Here is a 20748-nt window from a genome sequence, read left to right as displayed (position 1 = left end):
ATTTTAATTGATGCTGATTGATCCACAGATAATTACAGACAGATGTTAATATTTTCTTTTATAGATGCTTCAAGAACACAAGGCTGTAATCCTTCAGAAATATGCCCGTGCATGGCTTGCAAGGCGCAGATTTCAGAGTATTCGGCGGTTTGTATTGAATATCCAGCTTTCATACAGAGTTCAGCGACTGCAGAAAAGGATAGAGGAACAGGTGAAGGACACAAGTCTGTTTAAGTTTTTTATTAATTTCTTTTTATCCTTTTTTTATCATGTCAGTTTTATTCAGAGTTCTTGTGTTGACTAGATGCTTAAAATATCCATAGTTTATTTGACAAGACAAGAAACATGTAAGGGATATGGCCCTTTATAACAAACCAGTAGTATTTTTCCTGAATTCCACACTATTGTTTTTGTCTATTACAGGATTTCCTTATGTTTTTGAAGCATATGGTACTGAGATTTTCAGGTTAGCTGTGCCAATGAAAAGAGTCCCCAGTTGGCATTTTTTACTGTTTCATAACTAGTCAGTCCCATGTCTGGATGGGATTAATCTTATTAGGATGAAGGATGTGTTAGTTACAGTTCTGGTTCAATGTCTTTGATGAGTTTTGGGAATTCAGTATTGTGTTTATTTCAAGGCTTGTTTCAGGGAGCCATACTGGCCAAATTGTCTTTAATATGGTATCTTTAATCTAGCTGATGGAAACAATCCTTGGTTGAAGTGATTATGACTTAGCTGGAGTGGGGAGCAGAAATAGTTCAGGTGCTTCCTCATAGTTGAGGAGAGGCAAAGTACAGATTGCATTGTCCAGGTGTTGCTTGATGATTATTCTGATAAGCCACAAAGAGTTCTATGTAAACACAGTTATAATTTACTGATATATTCAAAATTCATTTTAAAAAGTACTAAGCTATGCAATAGTGCTGGTAAAAAACACAAAAAGTGCAGTTTGACTGAAGGATGGAGCTGAATTTTTTTGCAGTAATTTTTTAGGGGAATATAAAAATACACAATGATGTGCATTTTTCTGTTTTATTTTAATCTGTGTTACTTATTATAGAGTAAAGAAAATCATGGCTTGCTGGAAAGATTAACCAATCTGGCTGCAACTCGTACGAATGACTTGGATACAATTCAGAAACTTGAATTAGATCTTGAAAAGTTAACTGCACAGAAGAGAACATTTGAGGAGAAAGGAAAGAAATATAAAGAGGACAGTGAACAGGTAAATTTTCCAAGATCATCTTGGTGCTTGTAATTTAGTTTAAAAATGTCTTTCAGATTTATCAAATGCATGATTCCGAGAGTTAAGTAACCTTACTTTTGGGTGGGGGAACAGATGAGGGAAGGAGGAGGGAGTCTGTGTGTGCTTGTTACAAATGTAAGACCGCCTGTGATCTCTTTCTTCTTCTTTCTTAATACATGTCTTATGCTTATTTTTTATGTGCACAGAAAATCTTAAAACTTGAGAATCAGAATAAAGAATTGCGAGAACAGAAAGAGACCTTAGAAAGAAAGCTCCAAGAAAAAACTGAGGAAATGAAAGGTACAGTAATTAAAAGGAGCTTTAAAGCAGTTATAGTGGGGGAAAGCTGTAAAGTCAGCTTTACAGCAAGTGTAAATGATTCTTGTTATATTAAAACAATATAAATTCTCAGTTTACAGTAATTTAAATAAGGCCCTAGGCCTCTGAAGCTAGCTTAGAATGTGTAGGGCAAATGCTTTTAATTTAACAGTTCATTCGTTCAGTAGAAAAAACTGTCCTCTTATTATATTTCCTGTCTCAGAGGCAGCACATGCATTCTTCAAAGTGTCCCTTCATCCTTGGTTCATTTAATATACTGCTTTTAAGAATCTAAGTTCAAAGGACCCAGGCAGCACATGAGATCAAGTATATTTTAGACAAATAATGTTTGGGTGTTTCAGAACTTTTTTATTCTGTAACATTACTTATCAGGATTACTGTGATAATTTATGATACTTGAGAGATTAATTTCAGCCTAAAAATGTTAAGGATTGCTTATTAAAACAAAAACTTCTCATTGTGTTCATGCCATTTTAATAAATATGCATTATTGTATGAAGGTCTCTCAAATATTGAAATATTTTTTGACAGATAAAATGGATGACCTCACAAAGCAACTCTTTGATGATGTACAGAAAGAAGAAAGACAGAGAATGTATGGAATCTGAATTTAATTGCTTTGAAACAGCATTCATTTTTTCTCTTTCTCTGCCTTTTTCTCCTACTGTAAATGTATTATACTCACATATCACTTATGAATCTGTTGATATTCTTGGACCTCAGTGCTAGTACTGAAGCAGGAACTGAAGTACTTCCTGTACAGTCAAGGAAAAGCTCATGCTTGTGGGTCAGTCACATTATATTGGAAATTATCTTGTAGACTTGAGACTGTTCTTGCTTTTGCAGTTTCTTGTCTTTTCGTGCGTCTTTTGGAGGTTTGAAGGGAGATCCTGAGTATAATGGTTTCTTTGGAGATATCCTCAGAATCCAGTCAGGGTTAGAAAAATAGCTGATGACCATACAAGTCAAACTTCCTGTTAAGTGGATGTTAAAGGACAGAAATTAAAGATTCAGCTTGAAAGAAAGGGAGTGTTTATAAAGGACATTCAATTAAAATAGAGGGGAAATATAGGGGATATTCCCTTTGGTATTTTGGTTGCAATATTAAAAATCATATTATTTAGCAATATATGATTGTTGCTTTGCAGTATGTTTCTCTCAGATCACATTTTTGTCTCACTCTTTACCAGGATGAGATACGGACCTTGGGTACCAAACAAATGCTCTCCCCCCAAGTGCGAAGAGTGCAGTCTGTCCTGTGTTCCTCAGGATGGAAGCCCTGCGGCTTTTGAGCTCAATCTGATTTCAGTTGCAAATAACTTCAGATCATACTAAGAGGCCTTCTTTGCTAGTTTTTCCACTTTCTCCGTTAGCTGTATTATGGTGGAAGCTGGTCCATCCTAGCAGAAACTAGTAGGAAATGCAAAGTAGGAATGCGTTGTGTTAATGACAAGGACACAGGGTTTTCTGTTGCTGTGTCCTTCTTCAGTGCTAATGGTGGCCATAAATGTAGCAGACAGCTGCTCAGGTAGACTAGCTCTCAAAGAATTAGAAAACTAACCTTTAAGTGGAAAAAATCAGTTCTGCTTTGAATTCAATCCCAGTACCCAAATAAGAAGTCTGGAGATCCAGGGATATTCTTATCCCATTCTCATCCATTTTGGAGATGATTCTGAGGATGTAGCTCAGCAGTTTAAAGTAATTATTGTTTATTTAAGTTTTCTTCATTGAAATATTTCCTTCAAAATAAAACAAAAACAAAGCCCACTCTTTAACTTATGAATGTAGGAAAATGAAACCACCTTTTCAATTTGTCATGTTTAGGATACTTGAGAAAAATTTCCAAAATCAGAAACAGGACTATGAAAAGGAGATTGAATTGCTCAAGGGAGAAATTAAGATTCTCAAGGAAGAAAAAATTCAGCTACAGCATCAAATTCAGCAAGAAATTATCATTCAGGATGGTTTGAAAATGGAAGTAGGACAACTTACAAAACAAGCACAGGTAAAGTATAACTCATTTCAGAATCTGCTAGATAAAGCAAGTAGGGGATGTCAGTGTCTTATTTACATGTTATGTTCACTTTTTTTTTTAGCACTATGTTTCATCATTTTCATGTAGAGCACAATATGAGTAAGTTAATGCTCACAGAAATAAGTAGCATTCAAGAGTATCACAATAATTGTGCCTGAATATTTATACATTTAAATGTATGGATTTTTTTTTTCCTTCTTTTTCCTAGAAAGTGTTAGTTTCTGAGGGGGATTTTTTTCATAAATATAATTTATAAGCAGAACCTAAAAGTACTATTTTTGTGTAAAGTCTTTTTTTTTTTTTCCTCTGAGTCAATTTTATGACAGAAAAATGTATGGATTCACTACATCACATTACTGTTTTGCTTGGATGTCTATGAGAACCAGAAGCTTTAAACACAATACAGATTAAACCTTCTGACTTCTGGCGTATAAACTTGTTCTTATTCACAATTTTCTTTATGATTTAACTGAAACCCAGGCCTTTGTTGTTCACATTCTATAATTTTTCTCTGATTCAGACAATACCTGAACTGCAAAAGGAAATTGAACTGCTGCAGACACAAAAAATGGATGTTGAAAAGCAGGTGCAGTCCCAGAAGCGAGAAATGAGAGGTAAGCTACCTACTGGATAATTCAGAGAATTTACCAATCACAGTGTGAAACAGGCTGCTCTGAATTTTCTTCCATGTTTGTTGTCTGTAACAAAGGCCCAGATCTCTTTCCCATCCTACAGTGATTTCATTTTATTCATATCTTTATCTGCAAGGGGAAAAACAAAAACCAGGTGAATTTTACAAAATGCTCACTAAATGCCAACATCAGGGGTATCTCTTTGAGGAAATTCTGCTCTCAACCATTTCTCCTTTTAAGCTAGATGTTACTGGTTGAGGTTTTGTGCATGTGTGTTAGGATCACGTGAAAAAGTAGTTGGTGTCTTAGTAGAGACCCAAGAATATGGAAACAGTATGTTATCTGGCCTACATTCAGACTAACTTTAGCCACAAGTCTGATTAATGTCAAATATGCTTAAGTAACTTGGTGAATAGGGGTTTCTTTAGGAAAAGGTTACTTAATAAGAGCACTTCTGCAATGCAAAGTATGTCATAGAGTAAACCTCTGTCTGCGACATTTAATGTAGTAACTTAGCACTAAATGACAAAGCATCTATATAATTCTAGCAGTTTTCCAGATCAAGAGCAGAAAGATATAACTTTGTCTCAAAAGTTTGATGTATTAAAAAAAAATAAACAGTATTGTTGGTATACCTATCTAATTTTCCATAAGTGTTCAGAGGTAGAACAAAGCCCCTCATCATATTCTTGTAGTAAATCAGATATATTTATTGTGTACCAGGAAAGAACTTTCTATGAAGGGATTGGTTTGATTTTTATAATGATACATAATTTGGAATGTGAAAAGAAAATTATTCACATAATAAACATTTCCTTTTCCCCAGAAAAGATGTCAGAAGTTACGAAACAGCTTCTTGAAAGTTACGATTTTGAAGATGTAAGAAGCAGGTAATTTTGTTTTAAGGTTTCTCTAAAAGATTTGAGATGTATTTTATTCCCTTATGCACTACTGATATTATCTTTTGTTCTAGACTCTCTACGGAGGACTTGGAACACTTAAATGAGGATGGAGAACTGTGGTTTGCTTATGAGGGCTTGAAAAAAGCAACAAGGTTAGTCCAGGTCTTTGATGTGTTCATAGTTCCAAGCTGCAATCTGGAAGATAAACAGAAAAATTACTGAATGACTAATTTGACAGTGCAGTACTGAACATCTGTCTAACAAATGAAAAATGACTACATTATGTGAGTTATTGAGTAGCTTAAACTCATTTTTATAAACTTTTACTAAGTCAATGAGACAAGTGTGTATGTGTCAATCTGGGAAACGTGTTTCCTCTGAGATATGATGTTTAACTTCCAATTCCCTTAATGCAGAGGTGATGTAATGGAATGTCTGTGTGTTAACCAAAGTACTTTATTTTCACTTTGTATTGAACTTGACCCATTGCATCAAGGTCATACTACCTGTGCAATTTTCTCCCCCCCCCCCCCCTTTTTTTTTCCACAGAGTATTGGAAAGCCACTTCCAGTCTCAGAAAGAAATCTATGAAAAGGAGATTGAAGGTCTGAATTTTAAAGTTGAACATCTTAGCCAAGATATTAATCATCTACAAAAATTATTTCGAGAGGAAAATGACATAAATGATGGTATTCGACTTGAAGTTAGCAGGCTAACTTCAGAAAACCTGGTAAGATCAAGATGTACTAAAGCAAAGTATGTTTTTATTACTTAGCAACACAATCCAAATGTGTTTGTGGCATAAAGCCCTCAAAATCTTGCAGTCATGTCCGTGAATTCTCAAGGCTCTAACAGATATAGCCGTGTCAGATTGAACATCCATGTAGGCTCTTTCCCTGCATGCAGGGATAGCGTGTTAGGAGGCAGCAGAATTTATTTTCTGAGCGTACAGCTTGTTGAGAAAGCCTCACAGAGGCACTTCCCCATCTTTTACATAAACTTGAATTAAGATTTGATTCTAATCACAGAATGGTAAAATACTATTTTGCAAACTCTTACTTGGTATGTGATGCGCACACAGGCTTTGACTTCTCATGTTGATGACTAAGGAGACATTGATCACTGAGATCTTTAGAATATTTAGAATGCGTAGAACTCTTGTATGCTCATGGGCTAAATATTCAGATGTTAGAAAAGATCTTTTGAAGTTCAAAATGTTGCCAGGATGTTCTTTGCCAAGCTCATACAAATATTTTGGTTATGCTCTGTGCAATTCTTACCAATGCAAGCAACTTTTGAGGGGTATAATAATTTCTACAGATATGCAGCTTTATACTGGAAGTCATGAAAAACAAATATGTATTTAGATTTTTTATTTATACAGAATTTTAACTAAAAAATGAATCAAAGGTTTAGCAGTGACCAGCGAGCTAGCTCATTGTAACTTTTTAAATACCTATCTAATTTAAATTTCTAATCTGATAATTAAAAAAATAGCTAGTGTTTGATCAGATCATTATGTTTATCTAATGGAATATTTTTGGTATTTCAGACTTAATGAAGAACAGTTTCATAATACTGTAACTTCCTCTGGGTTAATATTAAAAAAGAACAAATTATTCTACCAGGTTCTAATTTTCATTATACTGAAGCACTCAAGTTCAGAATTTAGTTGCCATATTCTTTCCCTGTAGTCAGAGGAGAGAAATTAGTGTCCTCCAGTCTAAAGCCTCTTTAAAGGTATCTCTGACTCTCAGGCTGAAAAGTTCTTTAACTTGATAGTGAAAGAATAGACGCCTGTAGGATTTATGGTAGTTATAGATTCGTGCAGCTCTGAGGCTCTCCACCAGAGGGCAGTTAAGCATATAAAGTCGTTAATAAACTGCAGGCAAGGCTTATGAGTCTAAAATCCTCATAGGCACCTAACTGCATAAAACTAATACAAGAAAGTGCAATTAGTCAAGCAGTTAGTATATACCATATTATCTTTCTGTTGAGTAAAAAGTAACAAAAGAATTATTTTTGAAACACAGTTACTAAAAATGAAAACATAAAGAATAGTCACTTTTTTTGTTTTTAAAAAGTGGTTTTGTAAGATACTGAGTGTTTTCCAAAATTAATTGAATTAGGGAAATTAAAGCCGCAGTGCAATTTACTTTAAACTACAGAACACAAGAATGGTAGTGTTGGGTCAGGCCAAACATTTAGTTAGCTGATTATTTCATCTTTAAGAGTGGCCAGCAGCAGATGCCCAGAGAAAAGTTATACAGATCAGGCAAGCAGGTAGCAGTACTTCCCCACAGTATTTTCCCAGTCCTTGATAATTTGCAGTGGAAGGACTTCCTGTGTCATAGGAATTGTTGGATATGTTTGAAAAGAGGAAGGTGCTGAGATATTCAGATGTCCTTTTTCTCTAAAAGGTGATCCCAGATCTTAAACAGCAAGTTTCTGAGCTTGAAAATCAAAAATTAGATCTTGAAAACCGTCTTCAAGAACAGACTATAAAGTTGAAAGGTAAGTACTTGTGCGATCACTAGCCTTACAGTTGTTTAAAAAAACCATGATGAATTCCCTAGATTTGAATTTGTAAAAGCTAAAACAATATTACATGATAACTTCATTGCTTTCTTACTTATTTTCTTGCTGGTAAAATGGAAGAAACACCAAGAAGAAAATGTGTTGTATAGTTTATATCTGTTACTGAAGAATAAAATATATGCCTGAGTAGCTGTTTTTTTTAACCCTTTTTTGATCTTTCAGTTCTATAGTTTAGGTGCATATATTAATGCATGTGTATTCAGTAGACTCTGCTGAGAATATGTGCAATGGACTATGACCTTTGGAAACAATCATAAAAAGGAAAGATATTTCAGAATGTAAGGAGTTCCCTGTGAGGTCGTCTTAAGTAGAAAGAGTGTTGAAGGATTCAGAGAAGTGAGTAGCAGATAGAGGGAAAAGTTCCTGCTAGATTCTGTCTAATTAGGAAAACACATTTTGCTGAGGGTTCTGTCTCTCTGTAACTTAGAGTCCTCCCAAGAAGCTGCTTTTTTCTTTTTAATTTGGAAGTAGCTTTGCTGCTAACTGCAATAATTTAATAGTGCTCAAAGTCACTATCCCATATAATCTTCTGTGTGCAGTGGAATAATCAGTTATTTATCTGATATAGTGTCCGACATGTCATTCAGTGTTGTTAGATAAAACATAATTGTGAGTGTAAGAAGAGATTCACTAAATACTAGTACAGATCAGTAAGCAAATGTGATTTTGTTGTTTCTCTTTTGTTTTGGGTTTTGCTGCTAATTATTACTGAAAAAAATGAAAGAGATGTCTAATCGGCTGCATCATGAGCTAGAAAGGGACAGAACACAAAGGCGGTAATTTTTTTTTTTTTTTTTAATGTAAGAAATGTAAGTGTCATAGGCTGGGGTAACAAAGTCACTCAAAGTCTTTGAAGTTCCACGTCCAACATAAGATTTGCCATACAGCTCTGGGTACACTTAATAGGTAATGGCCAAGTATGATATGACTATGCTTTAAAGAAAGAAGAATAAAAGAAAAAAACTTCCTATTTCTAGAGCAAATGAAGCCCAGAATGAAACAGACCTAAAAGAAAAAGAGAGACTGAAAATCACAACCCAAGAAATTGAAGGGCTGAGCAATGGTTTGAAGCAAGATGAAGTCCAGGATGAAGTAAAAAGCAAGATAAAGCAAGAAACAACTCGACTTACTGTGGAAAATATGGTGAGGATATTAAATTCTCACTAAGAAAATATACCTAAAATGTGAGATAAAAAGAAAGAAATCTTGATTTCTTGGTATGGGCAGGATGTTTTCTCAGTTTATCAGGGGAGAAAAAAGACATGAAGGTTTCATCTTTCTTCCACCAAGTAGAATTAAAAACATGTTATAATGTACTTTATTTGTGACAGTAACATGTAGCAGGAAAAGGCATTTTTTACATGTGGTTGTTCTGAACTCACTGACTTTTATTATAGGATCTTGAAGAAAAACTAGACATGAAGGACAGAATAATAAAAAAATTGGAGGATCAGATCAAAACTCTTACCAAGACTATTGAAAAAGGTGAGATACTGTTGTGTGATTTTTAATAATTTTGGATGTTTAGTGTGTTTTTGAAAGAGGTTTGGGGCAGGAGAGTTACAAATTTAAAACCTCAGGAAAAAGCGCCAGGGAAATAACAGAAATTTTATAAAAGCCCTTTACCTGTCCTTTTTTTTTCCCCAGCAAAAAAATGGACAGGTATCCAGCCTAAACTATGCTAGAAAGTTTAGGCCAGTAATATCAGCTTCTGTCAACAGAAATTAATACATATCCGCACACAAACTGTCTCTGAGCCAACAGAATGTTAGTTTTGTATCAGCTGAGTAACTGCCCCCTATTGGGCTTTGGCCTTCAGATGCCCATGGTTCTTGATACAAAGTTAGTTTGTACAAACTTCATATATAACAAGTAATTCTTCAGTGTAGAATACATTTCACAAGATTGAAGAAGTATCTGATGCTGAGATACATCACTGCTACTTGTTTGCCTTATTAATGCAAGTAATTCCACTGAATCCAATGAAACTATTCACATGAGTAGTATGAGTGTTGTTTAACTCATAATGCTTGGAACCATAAGCTAAGAGCATTATTGTGAACAGGGCCTGCACTTTGTTTATTACAATGAGAACTGCTTATCTCCAATAGTTTATACTAAAATGTGAATGTTAAGTTAATCATTTACCTTCAGGTAACAGTGCTTTTGTGTTTGACAGCCAATGAAGTTCATGTGCCAACTTTGTCTAAAGAGTACGTTGGAATGATGGAATACAAAAAAGAGGATGAAGAAAGGATTGTTCAAAATCTGATCCTTGGTACTTTAGTAACATTTCAAGTTTAAACAGTAGTCAGTGATATTCAGTGTAGACACTACAACAAAAACTGCAAGTCCCCGTACTTCAGTTATGTTCGAGGTTGGCTTTATCCCACTCCCTTATTGCCACTACAGCCTGGAGGCTCTATATAGCTCCTTTCTGTCACCAGTCATTTCAAAAACAAAGTGCTTTATCTGTGTAAAAATCATTTATCTGACTCTACATAACTCTGACTGTATTATCTTTCTTATTATTTGTTCACTCATAAAGCTAGAAATCTCAAGAGCACTCCAGGTGCTTGAATTTGCTTTTGTCCTGGTCATCTACTAAGCCTGTAAGTCATTGGACTTATATCCATGTGTGGCTTACTAATCTCCTGTCTGTTCTTCCCTATCATTCCCTTCACTGAAGGCTGTGCTTTCATATGGTTCTCTCTTGTAGGAGAATTTTGCCCTTCCTCTGAGTTACTTCCACAATATCCATCTTACCACCAGTATTTTTCATTTGCTTACAATTAACAGTAAACTCAAAGAATTTTCCATGTACATCAGTACCCTTATTAACTACTACTTGGAAATGACATCTTTCCATTCTCATCTACTTCAGCCTTGTGCATGTTTCTTTCTTTGTGAAAACAGGAGTGTCATTAAGCAATGCCGGAATTTGGTGGGGCCTCCTGCAGATAGCTAAATGCCAGTCACTTTTTGAAGTTTTCCTGTCTGGCATAGCTGCAATACTCTCCCAACTGTCTGGAAAAGTTAATTAATACTTCATATGAAAGATACTGTTATACAAGTTTTCAGGAACAAGCAGTTCATCAGTAAATCCGTTATCAAGTGACTGGTCACTGAAGAAATGAACCCCATGGTACTTGTCTTTTTCAGAATGACACATTAAATCTTTGCATTCATATATAATAAACCTAATGACTCTCCTTTATGCAGATTTAAAGCCACGTGGAGTTGTAGTTAATATGATACCTGGCCTTCCAGCTCACATCCTATTCATGTGTGTGAGGTATGCAGATTATCTGAATGATGCTGACATGCTGAAATCATTCATGAATGTAACCATTGATGGTATCAAACAAGTTATTAAGGTAGGAATAATATTTGGCTGTACTCTACTTTTTGATTTTAGTGTAAGGTTTACAAGATGCATGCCTTGCACCGGGGGAATGCTGACGCTTTCATTTGCTAGCATTTCTAAGATAGAATAATTGCCATTAGTGACACTCCTTTTAGAGTTTGTAGTAGTATTCTTGTGCAGCCTTCGGGTAAGGTTGCACTGTGCTGAACATGGTAACGCATGCATTAACAGAAACTATCCTTATCTGCAGAGCTTGTTGACAAAATGATTTCAAGTATTTTACATCTGAAAGTGAGTAGCTAATTAGGTTCAGTATGCCTATGATTTTAGCCCTAGTAAAAGTTGGAAGGCCAGAAATGAGGGTTAGTATGTTTGGCAGTAGAATGGTATGAGACTTTTAAATGCTTTTTACTATACTGTTCTACCAGTGTAGTGGTTTTTAGACATATCATTTGGTACTGCAGCATTAGTACCCAAATGATAGAAAGTTATGTTGTCAGCCAGTTTAGAAAACCAAGTTATGAACACGAATCATTAGTTTATTATCTGATATGTATTACAATTTCAGCTATGTGAAAGCATTATTGTAGGTTTATAATGCAATAGAACAGCAGGCATGCTTTGCAGCACAGGTAGGAATGGACTGTGATTTATGCAGTTGACTCTGTTGTGTAAACAGTGCCTATTGTTTGTTTGGAAACAAGTTGATACCACAGGTTATCCTTAAAAAAAATTTGTACTTAGTTAACAAGACAAAAAAGCACATTTAAGCATAGTTATAATTGAGTTTATATGCAGTTCCTTTGTGTAAATAGGCATTGTTAGCACTATTGCAGGAGGGCCTCCAGTACACTACACCCCAATATTTAGGTATGTGTTAAAGCTGTTGGATTCAGGCTAATTTGTTTAGACAGTCTCTCATATTAGAAGAGTTAAACAGTGTTTACCAAAGAAGAGGGAGCTTTGCCGTATATACCTTAGCCGGAAAACGCAGTATGATTTGTACAGCTAGCATGTTGCAGATGCTGTATGCTCCTTCTGCTATAGATAGATGCTATTATACCAGCTCTCTAATGGTCTTAAGTTCAGCAGCAGAATTAAATTAAGTCCATTGGATGATGTTGTTAAAAGATTGCTTTATTTATCATTTTCAGGAACATTCAGAAGATTTTGAGATGTTGTCCTTTTGGCTTTCCAATACATATTATTTTCTTAACTGTTTGAAGCAGTACAGTGGGGAAGAGGTAGGAATGATTTTACCAAATAATTTAATTACTTTACCTTTGACCAGCATTTAATTCTGTAAGCAAAATAGACAGGGATAATTATTCACTAGGTCACCACTGTTTCTTCAAGATATTTACGTATTCATATTGCTCTGTGGTGATATATGTCTTATATGAAGATAGAAAAGAACTAACTGATCAAGTGAACTCAAGAAAACATTAAAGTGCTGAACTCAGGTAAAGGCAAGACTTGTAAACTGTTACTTAATCTCTTTAACATGGGTTTAATGTGAGCTGGATTTCAGATGTCCAACTAAATGTATATAAAAGAGTTTTACTATTTTATAATTGTGACCTCTTCAAACACTAATATGAGATTACAGAAGAAAACCTCAAGAAAGGTGCATAATAATGAAACAGCCATTTTTCCTTATTTTATTTGCTTATTTAAGCTAAGATTCATCCTGATTTTTGAGATTCTTTTAAATTGCAAACTCTTACTATATTTGATTGCTAGAGATTATAAACTTAGACAGACTGAACTGAAATTGCACAAGCACATGAGAATACGGTCTTCAAGAAAAGCGAAGAGGTATCATAAAGCCTAGGAATCACAGTAACTGTGTACTGTCTAACCTACAATACTCCCTCTTGTGGTCATATTGATAAGATAGAATAAGCAATGGAGAATTGGAAACATTTAAATTTAATTAATAACATTCTTTTATAATCTAATTCCAACAATAGAGAAAGGTCTGAATACAGATTTTACAATTTTAATCTATATTTGTAATAGACTACTTCCAAGGAGTGAACATTCAAGACTTCTCACAAGTTAGTATCCTGTCTGGATTTTTGAAGTCAGAGCTTTCCTGATAAAAAGTCCAAAAATGACATCCCTTTGCAGCAATAAAATGTACATTTTATTTTTTTTTGCCAGCATAGTTTAAACTACTGTGTTTTGGCTTTTTCTGAGAAATAATTGCTTGTTTTCTGTTTAAATGATCCAGAAACTGAGCCAAAGTCCATTGAAAACTATGCAGGTCTTTCCTTTGGCTTTGGTAGGAGCTAGATTTAGCTTTTGGAAGCAACTACTTGTGAACTGGAAAAATAAGCACCAGAAGCCCAGAACTGGAAGCATCTTTTGAAGATGGCAGTAGCTTTGACTTATTTTGAGACTGTGTTTGGTCAGAGACAGAATGAGTTACTATAATATATTACCTCTTAATGCTAATTGATAATAATGATGTTACCTGATTTCTAATAATTATATTTGCAATTTACTTTTAGGAATTTATGAAGTATAACACCCCATGTCAGAATAAGAACTGTTTAAAGCATTTTGATCTCTCAGAATACAGACAGATTCTTAGTGACTTGGCCATTCGTATCTATCACCAATTTGTTATTGTAATGGAGAACAACATTCAGCCAATGATTGGTAAGAAAGCAAGAATCTGGAGAGACTTAAATGTAGCTTGTGAAATGCATGAATAAAGCTTATATATGGGGCAAAGGGTGGGACAAGCTTCATTCTCCTGTTGACTATGCATATATGTACCTACATGTTTGTATGTACATGTATGTTTCTGTGTATATAAATTCCACTGAATGTTATATCCTCACAGGATTTGGAAAGACTTTGTCCTCAGAACAATTTCCCAGTGTGGGGTAACGCTTTGAAACAGAATGGTCTTGCTGGTCTAGATGTGGAACATACACTTTCATTTTCCTAAAGATGGAGGCACCGCTGGGAACATTTGCTCTCTAGTTTTTTCCTATTTCACTGCCTTGTGTTTCCCACCTAACTAATATTGCTAACTAGCCAGGCAGAATGCAAGCAATGAAGTGTCAGAGTATACCACTTCTATATTATCTTATAATACTACTTTCAGTATAAATTATAGCCTTTGTTCTGGAAGATTACTGCAATACTATTATTTTACTATTTTTTAATGATTTTGTCTAATTATTTGTGATAGTATGAGTGCCATTTTAATTATGATTTATGCAAAGCAAACTTTCTTCCTGATTCTCTTTTGACAAAGGACTGGGGGTGCTAACCTTATAGGATGTGCAATGAATAACTTACTCTGTCCATAGTCTTATGTTAACGTGGAAAGGAGAAAGACATCAACATTCTACAAAAACAATAGGCTTCTTTTAATTTGTGTATTCCAGAAGCCTTTATCAGTTTCTTATTTTTCTAGTATCATTTAACTTTTAAAATATCTTTAAATTATATTTTGTTCCAGAATTAAGTTAATGTAACTGAAAGGAGCCTTAGTAGCATTGGTCTTACCAGTTACTTCCTATTGTCTTCCAGTTCCAGGCATGCTGGAATATGAAAGTCTCCAGGGAATTTCTGGCTTGAAACCTACAGGGTTCCGTAAGCGTTCTTCTAGTATAGACGACACAGATACCTACACAATGACCTCTATTCTGCAGCAGCTCAGCTATTTTTATAGTACAATGTGCCAGAATGGCTTGGACTCTGAGCTTCTAAAGCAGGCAGTGAAGCAGCTTTTCTTTCTGATTGGAGCTGTTACCCTCAATAGTCTGTTCCTCCGCAAGGACATGTGCTCTTGTAGAAAAGGAATGCAGATAAGGTAAAGCCAGTAAAGTTTCAGCAAGCAGTTGCTTGAGAATGGACTTTTTAACATGTTTTTATGTAACATAGTCCCTTTTTTCTGAGTCACTGGATATTCTGTGAATATTCTGCTGAAAGTAGCCAGTTGTTTTTCACTCTTTTGAAAAGTAATCTTTGCCTTTTGGACTGATCTTTCTGATACTAACATATTACAAATTTTGCCTTCTATGGAAACACTAATGAAGGAAAAGAGAGAAAATCACAGTCCAGAGTTCCAAGTCAGATGTGTTTAAGACTCTTCCCATGTTAGTTCACTCATGAAAATGAAGAGTATTTTTAATTCTTAGTATAGTGAACAGGTACTGCATTCCCTGGCTGGCAAATAGACTTGCATTTTTCATGCTCTGAGAAAGGCACTGAGAGAGGACTATTAAGGGTTTGAGTCAGGTGCCATCTGTCTTGTTATGAGCATCAGGAGAACATGCTTCTAACTGTTTTGCAGAAGATACTCCTCATCTGTTCTCCATTAGACAGTCTGCAGACTAAGGTGAAAGAAAATCAGTAGATCTTGACCCATCTAGCAATATTATTAGAAGAAAGTTGCTTTAGCCTTTAGAACACAAGTTGTAAGCCCCACCCTACTTTGTAATGTACAGATTGTTCTTATCTCTTGTATAAACTCAGTTGTAAATTAATATTTTAAAGATAAATAGTGCACCAACGTAACAGCCAATGCCAGTATTCATTGGTAATGTTCTGTAAATGACAGTTAAACTAATAAGTTGCTTTCTGTTGTCCAAGCTTTAAGAAATAAAGAAAATAAAAAGGATTAAAATGTACATCAAAGGGATTAAACGTACAGATCAGTAAGCCTTTGATTGTTTGGGTTTTATAATCTATGGATGTTTTTTAGCTTAAAATGTATACATTTGAACATTGCATTAAAGGAACGGTGTTCCTTTAGTATCATTAATGATAGAAGTTTTTAGTATAATTTGCTTATTAGGGAGACCTGACATTTCTGTGTCTATTCCTTGTTTAACCCAGATGCAATATCAGCTACTTGGAAGAATGGCTTAAAGACAAGAATCTCCAAAGCAGCAATGCCAAAGAAACTTTGGAGCCTCTGTCTCAGGCAGCCTGGCTCCTTCAGGTCAAAAAGATCACTGATGATGATGCCAAGGAAATATATGAACACTGCACATCTCTTTCCACTGTGCAGGTAATGAACCTTTTGTTTTCTGGCAGCACCAGTTACAGAATCTTAGCTTTCTGAAATAATTTATTGCAAAGAGCTACTGGCCTTTCGTTTGGTGAACATAGCGTTCCTCAGCATTTCACGTCACCACTTGCTATATTTGAATTTTTAACTCCTTATTCCCAATTGTTAACATTTTAAATGCTCTTGTGGTGAATACCTGTCTGCATTGTTCTACATCCCACCTTTTTATTCCATAGTATGTTTTCTTTACTTTAACACGGACTTTTTTGTTGAGTTTCTCTTAACTAATTCAGCTTTTTCTGCTACTCCTTGATCCTACTGATGCATTTGGAAATAAGTCATAGCAATCATCACATGCATAACCACTCAATAGGTGACCAGTTAAAATTCCCTCTTTGCTGTGAAACTCCTTACTAAGACTTCAATTAAATATCAGTAAAAATGTCATATTATTGCTTTCTCCTTTTTGTCTGCTCGCTTTTTGTAGCATATTAAAACAGTGTCTTTAATTTAAACAGATAGTTAAGATTCTCAACTCATACACACCGATAGATGATTTTGAGAAAAGAGTGACTCCATCGTTTGTTCGTAAAGTCCAGGTAAAAGCTCTAATTATTATCTCTGATATTTAAGTTACAGGATACTTCATACACACTTGTCTTTCATGCTATAAGTTTATACTTGACCTTTAAGTCGTATTATGACAAAGTTGCTCAGCTTCTAGACCTTTGGAAATGATCAAAAAAGACTCCTTAGCATTATGTGAAAGCAAGATGTGTCATGGGGAAAAAATATTTTTACTAGTTTTGCTTTTATTCTTAATAGGATATTTTCTTAATCTTTCTGTTATAATTTCAGGCTATGCTAAATAATCGTGAGGATGTTCCACAGTTGATGCTCGATACCAAATATCTCTTTCAAGTGACATTTCCTTTCACCCCCTCTCCACATGCCTTGGAAATGATACAAGTCCCCAGCAGCTTCAAACTTGGCTTTCTCACAAGAGTGTAATAAAAAGGAGACATCAGTATTTCCTCAGAGGCTAAAGACAGACAGACTTTCATGCTGTGTTTCTTCAGCTGGTGGATGGTATGGTAGCTTGCAGTGAACTATACCTTTAAAACTTGTTGTTGAGTCCAGACTTAAAAAGTAGGAATAATTTCAGCTTGTGATTTCCTTTTCTGTTCTCTTGCTGTTCTCCAGTTTTCATTACAGTCCTGAAAGAAATGCCATTATACCGTCAGCTGGATATAAAAGTGACCTTATTGTTTTGTAGCCCAAACCTGACAAGCAAAGCATTTTTCTGTCAGGCTTGCATTGGTGCCCTGTCGGTAACCCTAAAGCACCAGTCACAGGAGCAAGTGTTATGGATGCAATGGGATAACTGCTGTTATCTTGTCATTTTTCTTGGCATCACTTTCTGTCACAAGAGATTTTTTTTTCCATGCTAATTCCATTCATTGCCTTGATATGATGGATCTGTTTTAAAGTAGTTTTCACCCTTCTGTATTTTTATACCTTTATTCCTTTTGTGAAATACGTGTCTTATAACAGTTCCTCCAGAAGACTGTAGTAAGAAGAAATGGAAGGTCTTCTCACAGTAGTTTAGAAAAAAATCAGTACAAAAAATCAGTACAGTCAGCTTCCCCATTGAAGCTGGGAATAGTGCTAAGATCAAGCTAAGAGAACTGCTATTACAAACTCACATCTTTTTGTAGACAGGCTGGGTTGCTCGCCCGGGCAGAATGCTTGCATTATAGTCCAGGCACACCAGACAGCTCTTTAGCCAGGGAAGCAACTCAGATGGTTGTCTTGAAGACAGATTTCAGATTTGCTCTAAAAAATTCTGTGGTGACATGTCTGGATTTTCCTATCAAGCATTATAGTAGAAAAGTCAGATGTAAAATCCATGTTGCTATCCAGGTTTGAATTAGAGGCTTGTTTCTCTAAAAAGCAGAAGTCCATCTCCTGTTTTGGGTCTATCTCTAATACAGTGTATTTCAGAACATACACTGAGCATGCACAGGTATACACATCTTTTTTCTCTCTTCCTTTTTCGCTTTTTTCCCTCCCCCAGTCCAGACACTGAGTAGGAATGAATGCAGATACTGTAGTCTAGTCTTACTGATAAACCAAACTTAATTTCTTAGGTTTTGTTTTTATTTATTTAATTTAGATTGCAGGATCTGTATAAGCAGAAGTAGTCCCCTTTTTGCTTTGTACAGCCTTCTTCATAGAATCCAGAATGCAATGAATAATAACTTTATTTGATACTGGACCCTGTGAGAACAACTGAAGAAAAAGCATTCACCTCACTACAATGATGACTGTCCTTAGAAATTCCTCAATAAATTATGTTATTTTTTTCTATCTAGTGTATTAGACATGGTTATTATAATAAAGTACTAAAGCTCCACTATATTTAAAGGATTCTATTTCAATTTAGTTAATTTAAACATTACAGGAAGGAACAATTGATTTTTTTATTATACAGTGTTTGTACTTCTTGTTTAATTTCACAGAACAATCTGTAGATGTAAAGGTGGAATCATTTTTGCTATTTGCTCTCCTTGGTATTTACTATGAATGGTGACATATTCATAGTGATGTCCACAGAGATATATGAAAAATATATGAAGGAAAAATGTTATGTTTTGTTTAATAGCAACAAAAAGTATAAAAATATCACAGACATAGGTAGACTAGTATTTTTCACTTGCTAAATAAAGTAGTTTTTAAATCAAATGGAAGTACTTCGAGGGATGTAATAGTTATTTTATGTTTTCAATACTAAATGATGTGAAGGAAACTACTTGGATTACGTGAACCTTAGTGAGTATTATCAGTCATGTATTACACTGTAACATCTTATTTACCTAATGGTCTGGTTGTTTTACTGTGGCATCGTGCATCTTCCTGTCAGAATGGTATGCTGTCCCTGACTCCTCATGAATTTCTGTAAATATTTTTATGCAAACAAGTTTTGTTGCTATAAATTGTATATAACCTTTTTTACAGTTACCAGAGCTATATGTCTGTTACCTGGTAGGGTATGGCTAAAATCGCAGTCTGCTCTTACATCCACATCACACAGAAGTGTCTGAAGGCATGTACGTCCTTGTGAGAAAAATCAGTGATAGCTGATCAGAGGAAAATGTTATGACAATCTGGTGCTAAGTTACTTTGAGAGGCTTGTGTGAAATATGCTATTAACACTGTGTATACAAAGAACAAAATATTGATTTATTTTCAAAAGAAAGTTCAAACTGACCAGTGTTTACTGTATGTTGTCAAAAACTTGTCTTGCCTTTGCTGATGTTAATGCCTTCAACCAGTATATAAGGTAAAAAAACCCATCTGTTATCTGTAATTCTAAGTGTAAGAGGGCAGTAGTAGTCAAGGCCGATACATGAAAGAGGCATTACTGAGGATAGCTTTCCTAAAAAGGTAGTAAAGGAGAGAGTTAGTCCATTCAAACAGGAGCATTTTGAATGATAATCCTTACTGCAGTGGGAAAGCACTGAAATAGCTTATGGACAGACATGTGAGATGCTATTGCCATCACTGGACTTGTGTCCATATGTGACTCCTGCAGCTTCTGGCAATGGGACTTAGAGATGGACCCAAAGGTGGTCCCTTTCAGTCCTGTGTTCTCATAATACTCTGATAAAAAAAAGATTAGGATGAGTTCCTTCTACCCAAATTTATACTGAGCTGAGATCTTCCTCCCCCCCTTTTTTTCTCATTGCCTCACATTCTCTTGACTATTGAATGCAAGTATCTAGTGGCATGATTTCATTGACTTCAGTGGGGTCACAATAAGAGATGTGACCTTCACAGCACTTTTTAAATTGTTCAGACATATTTTCATAGTTCTCCCCTGAGTTTTTAAAAGAGTGCAAAAAGGCAGAATTTTTTTATTTTGTTCTTTTAAGACAATAACTTGAAAATCAGGTGAATGGTAAAAGTATATCCAAGGAAGTATGCCTGAAAGCAGCATGGATAATAATCAATGTGTTTGACTTTTAATTTTCTTTAAAAATATGAGATAGATTTAGCTTTGACAGTGTCATTTGTCACAATATCAATATGATAGTTGGAAAAATCAGTGCAGTCAGTCATCTCCCCAGTATGTTTAAACTTCAACATTTGAAACAAAACAAAAATTGCCGCTATATGGAACAGACAAAATCTGCTTTGCCTAACAGTTTGAGTATGTTCTTTATTCCTTATTCTGAAAGAGGGCAGTTAAAATGAAGCATTTAAACTATAATCATCATGACTGACCTGAGGCGATACAACCGGAGAGGCTGAGCTTTAAATACCCTTTAAGCAGATTTAACAGGAAGGTCACATTTCTACATTAGCAACTGCACACAGCTTATTTACTCATCTTGAGACACTTCAAGTTCTTGCTCTTCCAAAAGGTAGGTAAATTTGGATATTTATCAACAAGATTCATTGTACAGAATTTCTCTGCAAGTAGCATATTTGTTAATATGTTTCATCATGCTACTATTTTTAAATTGCTACTATGATTTTTAAAAAAATCTAGTAAGTTTAAAAATCTCAGGCTGTGGCACAAGAAGT

At 35.0% G+C, this 20748-nt stretch overlaps 1 protein-coding gene and 1 long non-coding RNA gene across 3 annotated transcripts in view; one reads left to right on the top strand and one right to left on the bottom strand.

Annotated features, from left to right (window-relative positions):
- The window catches only part of MYO5C (myosin VC), a 39571-nt gene extending 20229 nt beyond the window's left edge, over positions 1-19342 (top strand). The window contains exons 21-41 of the mRNA XM_067305276.1: positions 65-211; positions 1062-1226; positions 1454-1547; positions 2118-2181; positions 3411-3591; positions 4142-4235; positions 5080-5143; positions 5227-5307; positions 5705-5885; positions 7576-7669; positions 8478-8529; positions 8731-8896; positions 9151-9238; positions 9933-10031; positions 10976-11130; positions 12275-12364; positions 13637-13787; positions 14673-14955; positions 15984-16158; positions 16677-16757; positions 17017-19342. Coding sequence (XP_067161377.1) covers positions 65-211; positions 1062-1226; positions 1454-1547; positions 2118-2181; positions 3411-3591; positions 4142-4235; positions 5080-5143; positions 5227-5307; positions 5705-5885; positions 7576-7669; positions 8478-8529; positions 8731-8896; positions 9151-9238; positions 9933-10031; positions 10976-11130; positions 12275-12364; positions 13637-13787; positions 14673-14955; positions 15984-16158; positions 16677-16757; positions 17017-17169 — 2658 coding nt within the window. The 3' untranslated portion in view covers positions 17170-19342. The remainder of the gene's footprint in view (positions 1-64; positions 212-1061; positions 1227-1453; positions 1548-2117; positions 2182-3410; positions 3592-4141; positions 4236-5079; positions 5144-5226; positions 5308-5704; positions 5886-7575; positions 7670-8477; positions 8530-8730; positions 8897-9150; positions 9239-9932; positions 10032-10975; positions 11131-12274; positions 12365-13636; positions 13788-14672; positions 14956-15983; positions 16159-16676; positions 16758-17016) is intronic.
- On the bottom strand, positions 19-14761 carry LOC136993401 (uncharacterized). 2 transcript variants are annotated; one of them, XR_010885680.1, is made up of 6 exons: positions 14649-14761; positions 4270-4382; positions 3148-3325; positions 2791-2996; positions 2272-2560; positions 19-187 (listed from the first exon to the last, which is right to left on the bottom strand). It is a non-coding gene; the product is annotated as an uncharacterized lncRNA (long non-coding RNA). The 2 variants fall into 2 exon arrangements; XR_010885679.1 differs by lacking the exon at positions 14649-14761 and having other exon boundaries at positions 4270-4840.
- Positions 19343-20748: the final 1406 nt, after the last annotated feature.

Source organism: Apteryx mantelli, chromosome 15 (genome assembly GCF_036417845.1).
Source record: "Apteryx mantelli isolate bAptMan1 chromosome 15, bAptMan1.hap1, whole genome shotgun sequence".
Lineage (NCBI taxonomy): Eukaryota > Metazoa > Chordata > Aves > Apterygiformes > Apterygidae > Apteryx > Apteryx mantelli.
Note: the sequence above shows the minus strand (reverse complement) of the source record. Positions and strands in the feature narration are given on the sequence as shown.